Source organism: Ambystoma mexicanum, chromosome 3p (assembly GCF_040938575.1).
Source record: "Ambystoma mexicanum isolate Mex_15411 chromosome 3p, UKY_AmexF1_1, whole genome shotgun sequence".
In the NCBI taxonomy this organism is placed as follows: Eukaryota; Metazoa; Chordata; class Amphibia; order Caudata; family Ambystomatidae; genus Ambystoma; species Ambystoma mexicanum.
In genome coordinates, this window is record NC_090925.1 from 542,621,664 (window position 1) to 542,635,015 (window position 13,352).

Genomic DNA, 13,352 nt, shown 5'->3' on the forward strand with positions numbered 1-13,352 from the left:
TGCTATACCAGTATTCTCACTCACTCAATTAGGACATACCAACAGATCATCAATATTCAGAATAGAACAAATATATGTCCAAGGTATTTTATTTTTTTAAACATTATTCAAGCAACCAAAAAATACAGCATGGCATGTTAAGAGGGAAACAATGGCTATATAATGGGCAATGTCCAATAAAAGTAGAATCTTTAATTAAACTAAGAATGCACACAACTAGTAAAAACACTACTGCCCCGCCCTGTAAGGGTAAACACAGAGAAAGCAGACTTTAAAATAAATGGGCACATATGGTTTGAAGACAGGAGTGCTTAGGCAACGATCTTAGCAGGAAAATGTCAAAGAGTATCTGGATAGAGGGTCTTAAAAGTCACTATGGTCCTTTAAAGAGGACCAGATGGACAGAGCCCCTTAAAATACATTTAATTTCTTGTATTTGGATCTCAACAGGGTGAGACCAGGCTTCTAAGTTTTTTACTACAGTAGAGCCGGTGTAGAGACGTTCAAGTCATGCTCTTCCAATGGCGAGTCAGTGTTGAGGAGAGGATAAATCAAGTACGATGAGTATTACCCCTTTAAATGGGCAATATGCTACAGTAGAGTGGTCCACAGCAAGCCTGTTGTTAAGGCTCCAACACTGACTGCTGTAACACATGTCCTCTGCCTGCTGATGTCATACCCAGATTGCCTTATCTGCATGAAGTGTTGAAGGGGCATGAAAATGGAGGACCCATAGCAAATTCCAATATGGTGAGACCCATCTTTTGTCTGAACCTCTCGTCTGTGATACTCTAAGTCCATCCCCTCCATCTGCATGAGAGGGCCATTGCCATGTCAGGATGGTCTTTGAAGCACCGGTTCCTATTGGACTCTCCCGTGGGAGTGTGATTGTCTCCTCAGGGGAATCAAAGAGAAGCTTCCTGGACAAGGTTCTGCATAGTTTTTGAGGGTACACACAGGCCAGATGGCTAATACACACCCAGCCCTGTCATGAATGAGTCACCTCACAAAGCTCACAATAATGTGACATCCAAAAGCTTGTGTCTTTAAAAATTGTGTGATCCCAGTAGCCACCATGTCAAATCAGACATGGCATATACTTAATTATTAATCCACTACCCTCAAACCTTTGGTTGTTGACAGTTCAGTATAGGAATGTTCATTGGACCTTTGCGTCTGCACAGTTGCCACTGCAGCACAGCTGCTGTCGGATGTCAGCAGACATCAACACACAGGTACATGGCCCACTATGCTTTTTGGCATGGAGCATTTATGAAAATGAGTTTGGTAAGCAGAGCTTGCTTTTTAAATACAGAATTACCAGCATCATTGTAATGCTAAATATCAGAACTGCTAAGGCATTTACAGCTTCACAGTTGGCATTCCAACACAGTTATCTTAATACAACAATCACAACTAGTGAGGGGCCTTTTTGATAACAACCTCAAGAAATGTTCTCCTCTTCCCACCACTCTCACATAAAAAATAAGAAAGAAGGACTAGAGAAATGAAAAAGGAAGAGAAGAGCAAAAACTAGCGTGAGGCTAAACAGTGATCTAAGCTAGAGTGTGGGACTGGGAGGTGGACGACATGAAGTGGGAGTGACAATGGCACAGGAGGTGAGAGAGCACCGAGCAGGCTTGGGGGTGAAGAAGGAGACACCATGAACCGTTTCTTACTTTGTGGGCAGCGGGACTTCAAGCAGCCAATCCTCTACTTTTGGTCTCTGTCTTGGTCTTCCAAACTGCAGAGTCAGAGCTTTCGCTACTCAGCAGCAGCCATAGTTTCTGCAACCAGCTGAGGTTACTTTTCAGATTCAGGTAATGAAAAAGTGTCACCCGAGGCATGTCATCAACCTGGACTCCCAAGAACATGTGTATATGTTGTAACACCACCCGCCAACCTTAGACAGTGTGCCAGAATCTCCAGGACTAGCCCACAACTCTGGCAATGGTCAGACTGCACTAGGTGCATCATTGACGTCCTTATTACCAGTCATGTAATGCATGCTAGTACTCTTTAATGTAAAAGTTGAAATTTGTGAACAACATTATCTAGTGGCTTGGAGTATTGTTTATTAAGTCTGAATGTTTGGGAGTATAAGATATCTCTTTGGTAATCCCTCTCCATATGTCTAAGGATATATGCCGTTTGACCACACACTCCTAGTGATACATTAATTAGGCACTTAATGTTGTCACATAAGATACAATGGGATCAGTCAAGTCCTATATCAAGTTGCACACATGAAGTGTGATATGTCTGAGGTAATATCGGATGACATATTTATTTTCTCATTGATGGTGGGAGGCACCTATGTGATTGCGTGACTGTTGTAATCTTTGATATAATTTCCCAAGTTGCATGCAATGTTATAATGTATAACATGAAGGACATCTGTCCTTCTTGCAAATGTGATGGAATCATAACTGATGTAATTGGTGATGTTATGTGCGATCTTATGTGTTATGTCAGTACCAACATATTGCTCAGTAGTTGTTAAGATTATGTAGGTAAAGGATGGCAGCACATTCCTGGCAGTGTAGCTTCTTAAAAAGTTTCTCCTGACCAGACTAGACAGCGCCATGAACATAGAAAGAATACCAGGACAAACCCACACATCCCCCATCGTAAGCGTAATGATCCTAGAGACCCATGGGACATGCAAGGAAAGTCCAAGAAACAGGCTTTGTCAGGTAACACTCATAAGTGGTGGCATGCTCTAGAATCATGCCTGAGGATTTCACCACACTTACTAACGTTCGGGGAACAAACTCAGAACCCTTCGGTGTACACTCTGTTATCCCCCAGATCCTCATGTAACTCACCGCCCTACTTTAACTCACCCTGTGCTTTTATTCACATAGCCAATGTACACATGCCCTTCACATGCATTGTAGCCTCTCTGTCAACACCTCAACATGCTTTCGTAACCTGCCAGGTCAGCATGTAAGCCAGATGTGAAACATCTCAATGCCACAAACACCTTCCTCCTCCCTCCTGGGCAACAACCTCCTTCTAACTGACTGTCAGTTATAGTTCGGTGTCCCTGTCACTGTTATGCATAGCCCCTGCGGCAGCTGTTATGCCTCAATCTGGGACACAGCACCCTATGGTGTTTTCAAAGCACCTGATCAGTACGGGCTTAATGTCTACACTTTTTGGGTGCCCCTAGACTTCAAACGAATTCCAGAATTCAAAGGCGCAGTGTGATTCTTCAATCGGTTCTGGTGCCACACCTCTGTCACTCACTGTCATGTAAAGTGTCAGTCAATGACTTTCTATTAGTGACTGACTCACTAATAGAAAGACATTGACAGACACTTTACACCGGGGCGCTGCAAATAAAGGGCGCTGCCACCTCACACAATGTAAATTGTCATGCGATTTACATGATACTATACATTGGGCCTCATTACACGGTATGCGGTAACCATGGCGCTATTAGCGCCATGGTTGCTGCTGGTATTTTACCGTGTCCGCCTTGGTGGATGGCGGAATTACCGCCCTACTCCAAGGTGAGTGGGCGCAGTAATTCCCCATTCACCAAGGCACTTCCCCATTCCCATTTTTGCCCCCATAGGGCTCAATGGGAATGGGGAGGAGCTAATTACGGTACCGCAAATTGCGGTACCGTAATTAGCACCAAGGTCCCTTTGCGGGCCCGTTCCTTAACGGCTGGTAAAACCAGCCGTTGAGGTCGGGTCCCGCAAAGGGACCTCGTAGTAAGGCGGTAAGGGTTGACCGGTACCGGTGCCCTTACCGGTACCGGTAAACCCTTACCGCATTCCGTGTAATGAGGCCCATTGTGTGAGCTGACGGCGCCCTTGTATACATAGCGCCCCTGTGCCACTGCGCCACTTTATCGTCCCTTGACCTGGCGATTTGGTAACCTATACGTTATCTACTCCTCTTCAATTTTCTAATTTCTCCTCTCCAGTTCTGTTCTTATTTTCCTTCTCACTCTGAAGCATCTTGTTTGCATGTGCTGCTTACAAAGCACGAAATAAATAAATAAATAAATAAATAAATAAATACATATACGTTAATTTACAAGCAGACATTGCCTGGGGAGGAGATGGAGGCTGCTGCCCACTTGCATCGTCCATCACCCCCTGACGTTGAATTCGAATTGAGCAAATGTGCCTACCCCTAGCGTGCGCTACGCTGCAAGCGTTGTTTATTTCCGCTCTGCCAGATGGCGTAACTTCAGCGTCGGTTTATTTTATGCAGACAGCGTGCTCAACGAGACTTTGCGGCTGACAGCCGCTCCCTTCATCACAAGAGAAGTCCTCCAAGACATGGTCCTGAAGCTGGCAGATGGCAGGGAGTACAGCCTGAGGAAAGGAGACAGGCTATGCCTCTTTCCCTACATAAGCCCCCAGATGGACCCCGACATCTACCAAGACCCTGAGGTAATGTCCTGCCACTTGTGCGCTTAATTACTGTGACAGCAAGTTGTATCACACCTTCATTGTTGTTGATGTGTCATACCGTATTTCCATAAGCTAGAAGCATGCCTTCGAAAATTGCATACATTCAACAAATATTGCTTAAAACATTCTTAACTCGAAATTCTCAGAGCTACCCTGCAATTGTGTTATGCTCTGTACGCACAGCTTAAGCTGTGGGTACATATATTTTCATCGCTTCTACACAAAACTGAAAAAAATAGTTAAATATACATACTATAGTAATGCATTGTATATTCACTGACGGCGCATTTCTATTTCATAGTAGTGGTGCACCATAGCAGACAACAACATCAATAATTTGATTGAAAAATAAATATAGGTATTTAGGGATTATATCGAATATCACATTCACTCGTGATAAAAATCAGAAAAGTGTGTGTTCTTATGTCATTACTGATTTGGACCATTTCTTAGGAGGATGACGAGTGGAGTCTTCACAGCATTTGCTAACTGCATGTAGACCACATATCCACTAAAATTATCTTCATATTCCTAATAATTGTTCTGACATTCATAGGAAAGGATGAATAATTGTAAGCCAAACCTCTTTAGCGAATCCTGTGGGCACTTTGTCTCAGTTTTATCTGAAGAGAATCTTTTATTAGCATTCAGGTTTTATCTTCTTTTTGCGCCAATTCAGATAATGGGCCTCATTACAGCTTTGCCGGTAGGCGGCGTGTTACCGGCAAACCCGTAACACCGTTTCCGCCACCTGGCTTCCCGGTGCCAGGCGGCAGAAGCGGTAAATTCCCATTCCCGTGGAGTCCACAGGAATGGGGTCACAGAAGCACTGTTGCTAATGGTGCCATGAATTCCGTGATGCAATAGTAATCATCAGTTGTATTTCCTTTAATACTACCCAGTAAAAAATATACAAGACTCAGTGGAGTGGCCATTTCATAGAAACGTTCCATCAGTGCAATTAGTACCAGGCCAAACAATGCCTTACTTCAAAAAACGATACATTCAATGCACTTTTGCATCAGGGCAAAGGTCTAGGGCAAACATTGCCCGGGGGCAAAAACGTATTTGTTTTTTTCTTTTTTACACTAGCACCATATTTGCCTTAGTGGTAACTGCACTTGGCACTGCAGCAAAGTTTATGTAACACAACACCCTGTGAGATACGCCTGTATTACGGTAGGTAAAAAAGAGGATATACGAGAGAAAGTGAGAGTGTGAAAGCAAGGGCTTCATATTTTTGTGAGACCAAATGTAATATTTGTACAGATAGTTAAATATGTGTAGAGATAAATGTCTTTGTTTATTGCTAAGCATAACCTCCCGAAAGAAATGTATATTTTACCTCGTATTTCCTCTCATGGTGGTCCATGTTCACCTTCGCTAAGCTGGACATTGCTGGGAAAATCTGTTGTAATGACCTCATTTTTGAAAGAAACAAGCATCTGCTGTATCACATCTTCCTTGATGACTGGACAAATCTCACGCCTCGCCTCCATCCTGGCAATCAAACACTCATGGAATGCTTGTATCATTAACCATCCTTGAAACTTTCAATAGAGCTTGTTCATTGCGTGCACTCCAAATGTATACTTGTATTGATTACAAAAAAACAATGAATATATAAGGAATTGATCCAGTTATCACTCAACTAATTGATCAAGGGCACTTCAACAAAGGTTCCTACTGCAAAGAATTGGATTTATTTCACTGAACACTATGTTTGTATATGGTTTGTCATTTCGAATATAATCCAATATGTATAATTTTCTAAGGTTGTCTGGTCATTGGGTAGCACAGCACCATGACAACATCGCCATATGCACAGATGTCCTAAATTGACGTCTCAAGTTGACTGCATGAAAGTATATAGTTCATAGTTACAAAACACTTTAATATTAGTGTTAATGTCGTGACAAATTAAATGAACACGAAAGCTCAGTGTGCATTATATTGTTTGTGATTTAAGCAGACAACCATTTTCTTTAATTTTACAATACAATATTTGTCATATAAGAATCACTGTTGTCATTCATATGTTCTTTGATTTTATGAAAAGCACCCATGAACTTGTATTGGTACTATTTGTCCACTTCCCCTTTCCCTCAACATTATTACAAAAGAGTACAACAGAAAATAATGTATATCCTTAGTCTGGTTTTTGAGAATGCACCTTGCTGAATAAGACACATGCAACCTTATTATGTCTACAGTATGTAGATGAAATGATCATTAGAAATAAACATTGTAAAATTCTAAAAGGAATAACTTTGCAATGTTGATACAGTTGCATAATTATTTTTTTTATTAGCTTCTCTCAAAAATACACATCATGTTGTCTCACAAAATATCATTCCATCTTGGGAATGTTTCTTTGGTGAGCACCAAGGCAATATTTAATGTTGTGTGCTGGCTTTTGATGTATTCCTATTGCTGCAGAACCTGTGTATTTGTAACAATATGCACAGGCACTAATAATTCAAACAACACAAAACATAAACACTTTTGTACGTTGTGCAACCTGCTCTCCGGCCCCTTACAAGGTCTCTCAGTCTCCCAGCTTCAGCCACAGAGACTATCTGTGTGCCCCTTAGCTCCCACAATATGAACAATGGGCCTCATTCCGAGTGGACGGTAAGGGGTTAATGGCACCGTTAAGGGTGCTGGTGCCAATAACCCCTTACCGCTGCATTACGGGGTCCTTTAGCGGGTCCCGCTAAGGGTGGCTGGTTTTACCAGGCGCCCTTAGTGGGAGCCGCTAAAGGACCAGCATGCTAACAATGGGCCCGTTGTTAGCATGGTCCCCATTCCCATTGAGCCCTATGGGGGCCGGAATGGGAATGGGGATGGGGTCCCTGAATGGAGAAATACCGGGTCCTCCAAGGTTGGAATGGCCCTGTAATTCCCCATTCAGGGAACCCGGACCCGGTTTGTGGTAACCTCGGAATGATGCCCAATGTATCCTCAGTGTGTTGGCATCTTTCCTGATTGACACAAGTCTGGTCTTATGCGTGCACAAAACAGCAGAGGCTGCCTTGAAATGTATCTAGTTCTACAAGGTTGGTGAATGGGTCTTATATAAACAGAGTGAAAATCAGCAATCAGCAAATCAGTGTCGCCACTGACCCTTTCACAGTCCCCGAAATATGCACATTCATAACTCCAGCTACCCACACATCCTCCTCCCTAGATCACTCCTTTTATCTCTTTTCCATATCCATTGCCCCATCCATTCTGTTTCTCTGCCCACACCTTTCATCTTTTTTGCCAGTCTCATCCTTTTAACCAGCGTTATTGATTTCTTTATGTTTTTCTCTCATGTCTTTGTGCAACCCTTGCCCTAGGTTACATCCAGGCATTAGACAAAGAAAGTGGCTTAAAGATCTAACAAGATAAGTCAAGATACACTTCTACCATCCAACACTTGGCAAAGGTAATTGAGTGCCATAACCAGGATTGATTCTGTGCCGATAGCTGGGTGAAAGCCAGATTGAAAAGGATCCCAGGGGAGACCGCCAGGGGGCGCGGAGCATGCTGGACGTGTGAGACCAGCACTCCTCCACCACCGCAGGGCCTATCACTCTGAGCCAATTCCCGGCCGGGAGTTTGGAGTAACCCCGACGGGAATGTGCGCCCCCGCATCAGAGGCCCAACGAATCGAGCGCTCCTCCGAAAGTGGATATAGCCTGGCCCCGATCTGAGGCCCCGCTCGCCGAGCAACAGAGAGGACACCTTTTCGGAGGCCGTGCAACGGAGCCACTGAGGGCGTCACCTCTCGCGGTGCCCAAGGCCTCGGCCGGACCTGCCGTGGAACCCGGAGCAGCCAGTCGTCGCCTCCGCAGCCGCAGCCTGCGCCCATAACACTGAGAGGAAGACGCCGGAGCACGCCCCCCACAGTGCGCGGACGCCGGGCGGGCCCTGGAGCTCTGCCCCGGTGGCGTGTGGACATCGCACGGGGCCAGGGACGAGTGGAGTGCCCTGGTGGGAGCCCCACACCACCAAGAACCGCTCCGGTGCGGCCCACTAGCAGCAAATCAGGACTCCGGGGGCCTCCCGACCTATCTCCTGCGCACGGAGGCCTACTTGAAAAGGAGCCCCCAGTGAAGGGGTCCGAGCCCACAATGGACGTGTGGCGGCCCTCGATGGCCCAAAGAAGGTGAGGAGCGCAGGGGGGAGAACTGATATTCGGCGGACTGGGTTTGCCCCCCCAGTGCCCTCCGGGCACGGATCAGTGCAACTGACCCCGTAAAAGCTAGCACGGCCTTCCCCCCTGGAGTACAGGGGTCCCCCCGGAACATTTCAGCCGTGACGCATCTGGGGAAGCCGGCCCCAATCACAATCTTAGCCCCCCCTCGTGAGGACCGGAGCCATCACCGGGGTCCCCCCCCACATGCATGCTTGCCTCCGCGGAAGCGGGGAGGGCCCAAGACGACCAGAGGAAACCTCAAGGCATTAAGGCCCCCACCCAAACTCCAAAGGGCACCCAGAGACCAGAACCCTGGGACCGACCCAGCCCATGTGCGCAATCCGCTCCCTCCAACGCTTCCGCCGGTCCAACGCACCCCTCGGTGATCCACACAGAGTCACCATGCCTTCAAGTGCCGACCCCCCCCCAGCAGTGCTAACGAAGGACGACCTTAAGGACATCCTCCAGGAGATAAAAGCAATTCGAACGGACATACAAGCCTCTATAGTAGATCTTAGGGGGAGAGTGGAGACGCTCGAGGAAAAAATTAAGGGAATGGAAAACAACCACCTCCAAATGGACCTGTTGGACATGAAATACGAAGCGAGGCTAACAGACCTAGAAATCAGAGAGGAGGACATAGCCCTGAAAATGGACGACCTAGAGAACAGAGAACGCCGAAACAACCTGCACATTATGGGTGTGACTCAACAGAGAGGCGAGACTGCCGCAGACGTGGGGAGAAAGGTTCAGGGCCTCATCAACCAACTCTTCACACTCGAGGGGGGCAAGGAAGTCCAGCTGGAAAGAGCCCACCGAGGGGGAGGTGGAGCGAGGGGCGGCCCAAGGTCCATAGTTGTGCGCTTCCTCCGCTACAGAGAAAAAATGGAGGTCCTCGAGAAAGCGAGGAGGCTGGAGAGTTTCTTTTTCGAAGGAGACACAGTGAGGATTTACCAGGACCTCTCGGCTTTCACTCTCACCCGCAGAAGAGAGTGCCGGCCACTCACCCAGTGGCTCACCAGCCAAGACATAAGATACAGGTGGTCCTTCCATTCGCCTTGTCTTTTGAACGCTCAGGAGTGGACTATAGAGTGACCAGCGGCAAGGAGGCATCCCAAGTGCTGCAGGTACTCAAAGGGGAGACCCCAGAGGAAGGAAACGAGATGGAGGTGCAAGAGCCTCGGAGCGCCGGAGGGAGCCGGAGGGCCTCTGGTCCACACAGAAGAAGATAAAGGGGCGAAGGATATTCAAGAAACTAAACACCCCCACAACAGAAGCCGGAGGGGACAAAGTGGTCAGAGGCGCGCTATTAGAGAAACTGAGAGATTGAATCAAACAGCCCCGGCCGGGGACGCTGAGCTTAACAAGGGGACTGCGGTGGATGGACTTGCATTCACCCTGGTGGCTTGCCCGTTGGCAGGCGTCATGATAAAGAGGGGGAGGTGGGAGGAGGGAAGGGAGGGAGTTGGGGTTGGGGATTTTGGGGAGCCACACAGTCTCAAAACCACATTGGAAGGTGGCAGCAAGCATAGATCCGGGAAGACGGTACATACAAGACAAGGACCCAATGGCAGACAATGAGAATAGGGGCCGGGCTGAGTCACTGAGAATTGGCTCACTCAATGTAAAGGGTCTGAACTCCCCAGCAAAGCGCTCCCTCTTGGGGAGGGAAATGAAGAATGCTAAAATAGATATCCTCTTTGTACAGGAAACTAGGATGGTCACGGGAGAGGAGAGGGCCATCCTCGGAGCACACGTGAGCCAGACCTTCTGGGCATCCGCTCCCACGAAACGGAGTGGAGTCAGGATCATCCTGCAGAGAAACCAGAGACTCACAGAGGTAACCAGGTGGGGGAGGGAAGACGGTAGAGCCATTTTTATATCAGGTGACATGCACAACTCCAGGGTCTCCCTAGCAGCTATCTATTGTCCTAATGTGGGCCAGGTTGAATTTCTCAAAGAGGCGATGGGAGAGTTCATGGCCAGGACAGAGGGGCTCCTTATACTGGGTGGAGACTTTAACATGTGGGCAAATCGGGAATTAGATCATAGTGGAGGGGCCATCCCGCTAGGCAGCCGAGCGGGTAGACCCCAGGGGAAATTCCAGGAGCTGATGTGGGGCTATGGGCTCGTGGACACATGGAGGGAAATGCATCCGGAGGGAAAGGGATACACCTTCTACTCAGCGGTCCATGGCACCAGAACAAGAATAGATTACCTTTTCATGGGGCACCAGAACATGAGCCGAGTGGAGTCCTGCATCATCCGCCCGGTTAGCTGGTCGGACCACGATATGGTCTGGGCAGACATTAGTGTATTGGGTCTGAAACCCAGAGAATCCCTGTGGAAATGCAATGACTTCCTGCTAAGGGATGTGGTTTTTAAGGAGGAGATGGAGAAGGCGATCAATGAATATTTTGAACTGAATAACACGGTTGAAGTCAACATAGAGACAGTCTGGGAGGCAGCAAAGGCGACCTGGAGGGGTGTTCTGATTAGAGAGGGGGCTTCCAAAAAAAGGACCAGGACTCTCCTGGCTCATAGGCTACGGGTGGAGATAATAGCATTGGAGGGATCAGAAGGGAAGAGAGATGAGCAGAGGAAAAGGGACTTGGGGGATCCAAGAGAGAAAAGGCAAGAGCTGAGATCATTGTAGATGGGGAAAATTGTGGCGGGCCTCCAACACCTGTGCCAAAGGTATTATGAGAAAGGGGATAAGGCTGACGCCATGCTGGCGGCCAAACTCCGGGGCCACCGGAGAGATAGATGGGTGTCAAGGATCTCATGCAGGGATGAGGGGACAAAAACGGATCCCGAGGGAATAGTGGAGGAATTCGCGGGGTTCTATGAGACTCTCTATGGGAGGGAAGGAGAAGTGGAGGCAGAGGCACTGGGAGCATACCTCGGAGGAGTAACATTACCTGTGATGGACCCCCCAGAGGCATCAGCTTTAGACGCCCCAATAACGAGCGAAGAGGTACTCAAGGCAATATCAGGTCTTAAGCTGGGCAGTGCCCCCGGGGAGGACGGTTTCACCGCAGGCTTCTATAAGGCCTTTGGAGGCCTACTAGCGGGGTTTCTGGTGGGTCTATTCACAAATATCATGAGGACGGGGAGTGCGCCTCCATCTTTTGGCAAAGCACTGATAACAGTGATCCCGAAGAAGGGCAAAGATCCAACAGACTGCCGGTCATATGGACCAATCTCCCTCCTGACCGTGGACGCTAAACTGTTTACCTGGATCATAGCCACGAGACTAGACAGCCATATGCCGGTACTCATCCACTCCGACCAGGTGGGCTTCATACAGGGGAGACAGGGGGTGGACACCCTCCGAAAAACCCTGCACCTGATGAGGGAAGCGGCCCCGAAGGGAGACAACCCTGTCCTGGTGGCCATCAACGCCGAAAAGGCGTTCGACAGGGTGGACTGGGAGTTTCTACACGGAGTCCTTGTCAAACTGGGCTTTGGCGAGGGAATCAGGCGAGCCATTAAGGCCTTATACACAGACCCCTCTGCTAGAGTCACGGTAAATGGTCGCCTTTCACGAACATTCAGCCTTCAAAGGGGGGCGAGGCAGGGCTGCCCCCTCTCCCCAATCCTGTTCGCCATGACCATGGAAATACTCGCGGAGTACATCAGATGTGCCCCGATGGTCCGCGGTATTGATGTTGGAGGTCGGACCTTCAAGCTCGGCCTCTATGCAGATGAAATACTGCTTCATCTGAGGGAACCTACTAGCTGGGTCCCGGCGGCCGTTCGGGTTATTGAACGGTTTGGCCAATTCTCAGGCTTCAGGATGAACATAGGGAAGTCAATGATCTTCCCCTTTGCCCCAGATGCAGACAGGGACCTCACGGAACTGTCCCCCCAGGGGTTTCAAATTCGTCCCGAAGGGATTAAATACCTGGGGATCAATATCGTCCGGCCCCACGAAGATCTAAACCAGGCAAATTACCCCCCGCTGTTTGATAACATATTGGAGACATAGGGTAAGGGGCAAATCTCGTGGATTGGAAGGATAAACGCTGTAAAGATGAACCTCCTCCCCAGGGTTCTGTACGTTTTCCAGATGCTCCCTTTGGAAGCCCCAGAAGCACTTCTTAAAGAAGCCAAAAAACACATAACGAAATTCATATGGCAAGGCCAGAGACCCAGAATAGGTTATGAAATACTCACCCTCCCCAAGGATAGAGGGGGGGTCGGCCTCCCAGACTTACGAACTTACCACAGAGCAGCCCAGCTCAGAACCCTGGCCCCCCACCTCAGAGAGGACGCCAACAAACAATGGGTCTTTCTTGAAAACTCCCTCCTGAGCCCTGTCACAATGGGTGAGTGGTTATGGGTCCCGATGAAAAAGCTCCCAAGGAGAATCAGGGATCACCCAATACTAGTAACAATGTGGAAGGCGTTGGAGGGTAAGGGACACGGTGAGAAGGTGACCACTTGGCTCTCCCCCATGAGTCACATCTGGTCCACACCAGTTTTAGAGGAAATCTCAGGCCATGAACACTATCAGCCCTGGTTTGACGCGGGCCTATGCAGAGTTGGTCAGTTGGTCAGGGAGGAGTCCTTTATAAGTATCCAGGAGCTTGAGGAATCCTTGGGAATAGGTAGGCTCTCCCCACTCCTCTACCTGAGACTTAAGGGAATCCTAATGAGACCAAAACTAAAGCCCAAATTACAAAGAAAACTCACCCCAGTTGAGAAAATCTTAGATACCCATGTAG

At 48.1% G+C, this 13,352-nt stretch overlaps 1 protein-coding gene across 4 annotated transcripts in view; it reads left to right on the forward strand.

The window, feature by feature from the left end:
• PTGIS (prostaglandin I2 synthase) overlaps window positions 1-13,352 on the forward strand; it is a 552,295-nt gene that overhangs the window by 486,163 nt on the left and 52,780 nt on the right. For all 4 annotated transcript variants that reach the window (XM_069651268.1, XM_069651270.1, XM_069651269.1 and 1 more), the window contains one exon: window positions 4,234-4,415. In XM_069651268.1, the coding sequence (XP_069507369.1) occupies window positions 4,234-4,415 (182 nt within the window). The remainder of the gene's footprint in view (window positions 1-4,233; window positions 4,416-13,352) is intronic.